The sequence below is a fragment of the Acipenser ruthenus genome, chromosome 36 (genome assembly GCF_902713425.1).
Source record: "Acipenser ruthenus chromosome 36, fAciRut3.2 maternal haplotype, whole genome shotgun sequence".
Lineage (NCBI taxonomy): Eukaryota > Metazoa > Chordata > Actinopteri > Acipenseriformes > Acipenseridae > Acipenser > Acipenser ruthenus.
The window spans coordinates 10,613,541-10,622,590 of record NC_081224.1 but is presented as its reverse complement, the minus strand read 5'-3'; the positions used below and the strand labels follow the sequence as shown (position 1 = coordinate 10,622,590).

The 9,050-nt window shown below is 44.1% G+C and overlaps 1 protein-coding gene across 1 annotated transcript; it reads left to right on the top strand.

Annotated features, from left to right (window-relative positions):
- Positions 1-6,016: 6,016 nt before the first annotated feature.
- Positions 6,017-8,556, top strand: LOC131706604 (small integral membrane protein 44-like). The gene is made up of 3 exons (XM_059008001.1): positions 6,017-6,097; positions 6,644-6,879; positions 8,157-8,556. The coding sequence occupies exons 2-3, from the start codon at positions 6,645-6,647 to the stop codon at positions 8,372-8,374; spliced, it is 453 nt and encodes a 150-aa protein (XP_058863984.1). The 5' UTR covers positions 6,017-6,097; position 6,644; the 3' UTR covers positions 8,375-8,556.
- Positions 8,557-9,050: the final 494 nt, after the last annotated feature.

Sequence of the window (9,050 nt, the reverse complement as noted above, 5' to 3'; positions counted from 1 at the left end):
AGCGGGCAGACAAACAGTAGAAGATAAACATTTAGAGAAACCTCTTCGGCCGCAATACAGAACGCAACAGCAGCTTCTTAAAGCGACAGCGTCCCTCAGTCAAGGTCACGCGATCTCCTGGTGTCCCCTTACGGTCTCTCTCCATATACAGAAACCTTGTTGACGGTCCAGTTTGTGTACATTTACACACCAAAATAAGAGGTGCTAAAGTTTGTCATTCCAAAAAAGACAGGGGCTTGCTGGTAGTTCCAGGGTTTAGAAAACGGCAGTTTTTTTTTTCAGTGTTGTTTCATTTTGAAAGTGGCATTTGAATTTGTGTTTGTGTTGCTAATTGCGATTAGAATGCAAAGTTTGTCCCAGTTGTGTTTTGTTTAAACTTGACGTTGCATCTTCACAGGGCTGACCCTTTTTCTGCAGGATTGCAGCAGCTGTTTTGAACAAGCTGTTATCCATTTGTTATACAATCAGCCAGCCTGGCTTTAAAACCCGAGGACAGATGGATAGTAAATCAGTTAAAAGCACATCTGGTATTGGATTCCTGTCGACCTCCTTCTCAGTGTGCTTCTTCTCTGCTAATGGCTCCTGGCTGATTTCCAGGTGAGTCCAAGCCTGTCCTGAACACAACCCAACCCCACACAGTCACTGGGACACAATTCATCAACCCCACACAGTCACTGGGACACAATTCATCAACCCCACACAGTCACTGGGACTCAATTCATCAACCCCACACAGTCACTGGGACTCAATTCATCAACCCCACACAGTCACAGGGACATGTACTGCTTCTCTTTGTGGGAGCAGACAGCTCTGGCCAAAGGTTTTGTATCACCCTATAGAATTAACTGATTCCATCTACTTAATGAAAAACTGACCAAAATTGCGACATTTCAAAATCTATTATTATTATTATCTATTTCTTAGCAGACGCCCTTATCCAGAGTGACTTACAATTGTTAGAAGATATCACATTATTTTTACATACAATTACCCATTTATACAGTTGGGTTTTTACTGGAGCAATCTAGGTAAAGTACCTTGCTCATGGGTACAGCAACAGTGTCCCCTACCTGGGATTGAACCCACGACCCTCCGGTCAAGAGTCCAGAGCTCTAACCACTACTCCACACTGCTGCCCCAACATCTAACAGTTTTTTTTTTATTTTTTATTACATGAGGTTAAATAAAATATCTTTATAAGTAGTGTGTCCAATTATTCAGTAGAATCGTAGCTCAAATCCGTCCTGAAACGAGACATCAGGCTGCTGGATAACGGATCTTTGAGCGGATAACGCGCAGCAGCTAAACCTAACTCCGCATTGCAGGACAGAGCATTTCCGCCGCGGCAGAGGTTACAGAACTCGGCGGCAGATGTGCAGACAGCGGTTACATAAAGATCTCTTCAAGTGAAATACTGCAGCCGAGCGATGGGGTCCGCGGGAGTCAGCCTGTAACCGGGAGGAGCAGCTATCTATCTATCTATCTGCTGCGGAGATAAATCAGTCGTAAACAAAAATACATTTCAAGAATCACAGTACAAGTAATAATACAGTTAAGAGCAAGATAAATACAATGACTTTGGTTCAAGCAAGTACAAGTGTGACAAAATACGATTCAATAACGGAGCAGATAACAGTGTCAGTGATAGTTACATCAGGATATAATTAAATACAAAATACTACAGATTAAATAACACTTGTGACAGATTTCAGTACTATAAAGTACAGGATTAAATGCAGTAAAATAGAGGGCAGATAAGAGACAAGTTCATACCCACAAAACTCCCATTAGAGGTGAAAGAACCACAGGAAATACGTCATTTGTGGCCGTCACTTGTAGGCATAATTCACAGATCCTCGTCCCTTTAGATGTCATATTAATGTTTTTTTTTGTTTGTTTTGTTTTTTTAATTTCCCTCAATGTTTTGTGCAATGAGAGCGATTCTGTTGCTGCAATATTAAGGTCTCCTTGTTCATCCTCAATCCATTCAAATCATGTGACAACATGACCTCTGAACCCTACAGCCCTGGCTAAGAGTTTTGCATCACCTATCATTTTTTTTAACTATGTGAACATAATTTAAATATTTTATTTAACATCATGTAATCAAAGAAACTACAAAATTATGTCGCAAAAGTCTACCTGAAGCCATAATAGTAGTACAGTATTTTGTGTCAGTTTTTTCATGAAGTATATGGAAAACTACAAAGCTGTGTGTAATTCAATATGTTAACGTAACATTATTCAGCAGGTTTCATTCGACTTTATGAAGCAGAATGAGTTAATTCTATAGAGCTGTATTTAAGAGTTAAGCAAACAAGGGTTCGTATCGTGATATATTAGAATGACTGGAATCGTGTGCTAGCATCGCCTCTTGTGCAATACGGGGCCATTGCCACTGTGACTGTGTCCTGTTTCATGTGGTTTTACTAAAACGGGTCAACATATTTTTTTTCGTTCAGCCAACTTTTAAGTGGCCGGAATAACAACGCTCACTATTCATTTGCATGACATAACTGTTCTGACAGCCCCCTACACATCACGAAGCAGGTAATCCGGTCGATTTTAATTTCGCCTGCCCCGGGAGAGTGAGGCTGTTCTGTGAATTACAGGGAGTATTATTGAGTTCATATAATGTTTTTTATCGGTATCCGAGCCCTGTTTAGGGTTGAATAAGCGCTCAGCTTTCATCATCACTCTGACCTGCTTACCTAACGGTTCTCAGGATGGGGAGAGTGGGATTGCGCTCCAGGTGCGCCTGCGCAGTAAACCACATTACATATATGACTCCGGACCCACACCGAGTCCTCTGAATAACGCGACAGCGCAGGCGCATTAAAAAAAAACAAAAAAACCGTCTCAATTGTTTTTTCTAGAAGAACACAAACTCCCACTAACGCACTTTTGCCGGATGAGTTTCTTCAACGGTAAGCGCCGGTTGGATAAAACGTTCTCCAGTGTTTACAAGAGCTATGAAACAAATACCATTAAAAAACCTGAGTGAACCTGCATGCAGAGGGAGGGAGGGCAGTCACTGGAACAGCACAGTGCTGTACTACCCATTCTCCACACTGAGACCTGCATGAACCTGCATGCAGAGGGAGGGGAGGGCAGTCACTGGAACAGCACAGTGCTTTACTACCCATCCCCCACACTGAGACCTGAATGAACCTGCATGCAGAGGGAGGGGAGGGCAGTCACTGGAACAGCACAGTGCTTTACTACCCATCCCCCACACTGAGACCTGAATGAACCTGCATGCAGAGGGAGGGGAGGGCAGTCACTGGAACAGCACAGTGCTGTACTGCCCATTCCTCACACTGACCTGAATGAACCTGCGTGCAGAGGGAGGGGAGGGCAGTCACTGGAACAGCACAGTGCTGTACTACCCATTCCCCACCCTGAGACCTGAATGCACCTGCGTGCAGAGGGAGGGGAGGGCAGTCACTGGAACAGCACAGTGCTTTACTACCCATTCCTCACACTGATCTGAATGAACCTGCATGCAGAGGGAGGGGAGGGCAGTCACTGGAACAGCACAGTGCATTACTACCCATCCCCCACACTGAGACCTGAATGAACCTGCGTGCAGAGGGAGGGGAGGGCAGTCACTGGAACAGCACAGTGCTTTACTACCCATCCCCCACACTGAGACCTGAATGAACCTGCATGCAGAGGGAGGGGAGGGCAGTCACTGGAACAGCACAGTGCTGTACTGCCCATTCCTCACACTGACCTGAATGAACCTGCGTGCAGAGGGAGGGGAGGGCAGTCACTGGAACAGCACAGTGCTGTACTGCCCATTCCTCACACTGACCTGAATGAACCTGCATGCAGAGGGAGGGGAGGGCAGTCACTGGAACAGCACAGTGCTTTACTACCCATTCCTCACACTGACCTGAATGAACCTGCGTGCAGAGGGAGGGGAGGGCAGTCACTGGAACAGCACAGTGCTTTACTACCCATCCCCCACACTGAGACCTGCATGAACCTGCATGCAGAGGGAGGGGAGGGCAGTCACTGGAACAGCACAGTGCTTTACTACCCATCCCCCACACTGAGACCTGAATGAACCTGCGTGCAGAGGGAGGGGAGGGCAGTCACTGGAACAGCACAGTGCTTTACTACCCATTCCTCACACTGACCTGAATGAACCTGCGTGCAGAGGGAGGGGAGGGCAGTCACTGGAACAGCACAGTGCTTTACTACCCATCCCCCACACTGAGACTTGAATGAACCTGCGTGCAGAGGGAGGGGAGGGCAGTCACTGGAACAGCACAGTGCTTTACTACCCATTCCTCACACTGACCTGAATGAACCTGCATGCAGGGGAGGGGAGGGCAGTCACTGGAACAGCACAGTGCTTTACTACCCATTCCTCACACTGACCTGAATGAACCTGCGTGCAGAGGGAGGGGAGGGCAGTCACTGGAACAGCACAGTGCTTTACTACCCATTCCTCACACTGAGACCTGAATGAACCTGCGTGCAGAGGGAGGGGAGGGCAGTCACTGGAGCAGCATTTTTTTTTAATAGATCAAAAGAAAATAAATGTAATTGTTAAAGAAAAAAAAAGAAAAAAACCCTGGGAGTTAATAAATGATAATCTCAGTGGCGGTTCGTTTTTATATAAATATTAATATCGTAATGCGTTTATGCAACTGTCCTTTTCCTAAGTTATTTGTATATCATTTGTTGAGCATTTCATCAAATACATACCTGCAATACAAACCAAAGCTCCCCTGAACCCAGTGTTGTGAACTCACTGAACTAGAAACTTAAAAAAAGAAAGAACAGGATTTCAAAATGTTAACGACGACACCTTATCTAAATTGAAGCACTGTCACCTAATCATACATGTTAGCGTGGACAGCATATCTCAGGTGGGACTGGTGTGCCGACGCACACATACTTATCAGTTAAATACAGCACCGAGCAGAACGAACAGGCGAATAACAGAACAGTGAAATAGATCGGCTAGACTCCACTTCAAATAAGAATGTATTTGATAAAGCCTGCTCACAATCCCGTGACGTGTGATTAGTCCGTGTCTGAGCTCGACTCTCACTTTGCTATGCAATTAGTTGACTATTTGGTGCTGTCCTAATTTTGGACTATCCACATTCTTAATAAAAAAAATGTCTTTTTATGACCACAAGGATGGAAATACGCCTCCCGTTGCACAGCAGTTTGATCCATTCCTGGTTTGACTAGGAGTTTAATGAGACACACCTCTACACACACTGGGGCTGCTGATCAAGCTCGTAGTAAAACCTGGAATGGATGAAACGGTTCAGCGATAGGATTGTGAATTCCCCCCTCATGCTTTCAGATTTGTCATCAGTGCTGTTGACAGTCCGGTTTGATTACATTCTCCAAAGGTAGTTGCACTGTAGGGGACACAGACCTGATTTAGAAAACCCGCTTGCCACTTCAGTAGGATGCAATTGGCACCAGCTACAATTGTAAACGCTTTGGAGCCAGCGATAATTATTATCATTATTACTATTTGTTTATTTAGCAGACGCCTTTATCCAAGGCGACTTACAGAGACTAGGGTATGTGAACCATGCATCAGCTGCAGAGTCACTTACAATTACGTCTCAACGAAAGACGGAGCACAAGGAGGTGAAGTGACTTGCTCAGGGTCACACAATGAGTCAGTGGCTGAGGTGGGATTTGAACCCGGGACCTCCTGGTTACAAGCCCCTTTGTTTAACCACTGGACCACCATAGTTGGTTACCAAAGTGGTTAGAAAGCTGACGTAACAATAAGACCCGCCCTGTCTCAAAGAACTACTCCTGAAATTCGATCTCGTACGTCATGCTTCTCTATTTTTTTACTGCTAAACGCATTGAAAGCAACACACCGCTTGGCTGGCAAAAGCAAACCGACGGGAGTGCGGCCAATCAGACCCGGTTTTAAAGCGACTGAAGTGACATCACGAAGAGGGGGGTCCGGGCTGAGCAAGCTTAGCAACGCGTGGGCACCGACAGGCGTGAGTCTGTGGAGCCAGACCGTTCAGCACCACGGACAGCGACTGCAGAACGGGTGCGCGTCTTCCGAGCCAGCGTGACGCGATACTGAAGGACTGAAGTATGCATTTCATTTTACTTATTTGGGAAGGAAAAGGTCTAGTCTGAAAGAGGAATTTGAAAACCGACTACTGTCAGCATTAAATTAAAGAGAGCTTCCTGTTTTGTTTTGTTTTTTAAATTCTTCAAACTTACCGCAGCATAAATTAGACGCTTTTTGTGGATTGTTAAAATAAGGACTCTTTTTTTAAGCTTATTTTTTTATTTAATAAGAAAAAACAAATTTTTCATTATTAATTTGTATTGGGATAAAAAAAACGGTAGAATAAAGTTATATATTATTTTTTTCCCAAATCAATTCTCAAACATTTCTGTATTTTCCTTATGCCTCAGTAGTATACATTTTATGATTTTTTTTTTTTAAATCTGACAAGGCATGATTAATAACAAAAATACTTTGTATAGCAATTTAATTACATAAACAAAGTTTCACTTTTTTTTTTGTTTTGACAAATTACAGAAATCTGTAACACAAGTCTAACTATATAACTCTTTAACTAAAGAAAACGTTCTTGAAAAAAAAAACACTTTCCTCCACATTTGAAAGCATGGATCTCATGGTGAACATGACCAGTTTTAACCTGACGGACGAGGAAGGCCACGCGTACCAGTACTCCTTCTCCAATACCGAGCCGCTCTACAAGGACTACAAGCCGCCGCAGCGGGACCTCATCCCGCTCCCCAAAGCCGTGCTCTACCTCCTCATGGCCGCGCTCGTTATCGTGGTGGTCGCGTATGCCATCGTGGGTCATCTCATCACGGACCTGGCGCACGACTTAGCAGGTGAGGCGCTTCATGCAAGCTGCAAGAGGCTCCATAGAATCCCTTCGGTCATAAAGTCGAATGAAACCTGCTGAATAATGTTACGGTACACACCGCTTTGTAGTTTTTTCTCCCATATACTGACATTTTGAAATACTGTATCTTGCGATATCATGTTGTAGTTTCTTTGATTACATGATAGAGATTTAAATTATGTTCATTATATATATATATCTATATCTATCTATCTATCTATCTATCTATCTATCTATCTATCTATCTATCTATCTATCTATCTATCTATCTATCTATCTATATATATATATATATATATATATATATATATATATATATATATATATATCAGCCATAGCTGATTTCAGTAAGTAGGAAATCAAAGCTTGGGGCATGCTGGAAACAGTTCCCCACAATCCATTTTTAAAGATGTTTTTTGTTGTTATAACCAAGAATCTGAGAGACAGGCGATATGAATATTAATGCGGGCTGTTAGTTTTCCGTTCCATTTAAATTTACAGTTTGAAACTTAACTGAAAACGCTCGTAAACAATCAGAAGAGCCACCCCTGAAATAAATAAATAAATAAATAAATACATAAAATACTGTAACCCTTTACTGCCCAGGGTATGTTCCTATACCTCAATGTCATATATATATATATATATATATATATATATATATATATATATATATATATATATATATATATAGGGCAGCAGTGTGGAGTCTTGGATTCTTGACCGGAGGGTCGTGGGTTCAATCCCAGGTGGGGGACACTGCTGCTGTACCCTTGAGCAAGGTACTTTACCTAGATTGCTCCAGTAAAAACCCAACTGTATAAATGGGTAATTGTATGTAAAAATAACGTGATATCTTGTAACAATTGTAAGTCGCCCTGGATAAGGGCGTCTGCTAAGAAATAAATAATAATAATCAGACACTGGGCAGCAAAGAGTTAACCATTAAACCCCTTTATTATTATTTATTTATTTGACAGACGACTCTATCCAAGGCGACTTGCAGGTGTAACAGGGCAGTTCAGAGTTACAGTGCAAAACAATATTGAAATACATTTTACAATCAAAATACTGCTAAAATACAATATGAATTAGGATGCAGCAAGTTAGGACTACAGCAAACTGTATTTACAATGACATGTCAGCAGTGCAATAGTGCAAGGATAGCGCATCAGCTGAGGATCCAGTAACGTGGCTCTGAGGTCGGGTGAATGCAGTGCAATGCCATGCGAGTTTAGCCAGTCCTTTCTCTGTTGCTTTCAGACTGTGTTCTGGGTCCCAGCCCGGAGGAGCAGGAGAAGGACACTGATTTGAGCTGCATCTCGCCCTCCAAGGCGCCGGCAGTGGCGTTCTCCTCCCTGCACACCAACGCCTTCCACGTGTGGGATCAGGACGAGGTGCACGTCCCCCTGCCATTGGAGGACAGCCCGCCCCCTAGCCCCGCCCACGAGCACGCCCAGCCCCTCCCACAGGCGTCCTAGACACACCCCCTACACCCTTCACCCTACCCCCCTTCATCTTCCCCTAGAGAAAGCGTGCTATCACCTTCACACACCTTGGCTGTATTGATTCCTGTATTATGTCAACAAGGTCAATGTAACGGGCTTTGGAGGGGACCTTGACAAGCTGGTGACCCAGAGAGGTGCACTCCTCCTGGGCTAGGGGGAGAGTTAAGGCCCTTTCCATCTCTGTCAGCACCGATAAGACCCCAAACCCTAAACCTCAGCCTGGCCGCAGACAGCAACGAAGGCTACTGCATGCAGAAAAGGAGTCGTGTTTTAGGTTCACAGAGTGAACTCTGACCCACAGCGCCGAAGCTAACTGCCCGCCCACATTCCGTTGAAGCTGATTGGTGGGGAAGGCAGTAGCAGGGGAGGGGCAGGCTTTCTACAGGCTGAAAAAAAAAAAAACACAGCTGTTCATTGGAATGAACAAACTGGACCTGAAAAAAATGACTTTGATGAAGTTGTTTCAAGCGAGGTATTCCGATCTGGTCGGGTACAAGGTACGACCCCTGACCTCCTGTATATGCAAGCTGCTGAACTATTGGTCTAGTTGGCTCACGTGACCAATACGTCCTGGAAAGCCAGCCAAAAAAGGACCAGCGTGTGCCGACTGGACACCGAGCAACTACAAATAACTTCAGAGAAAAAGAAA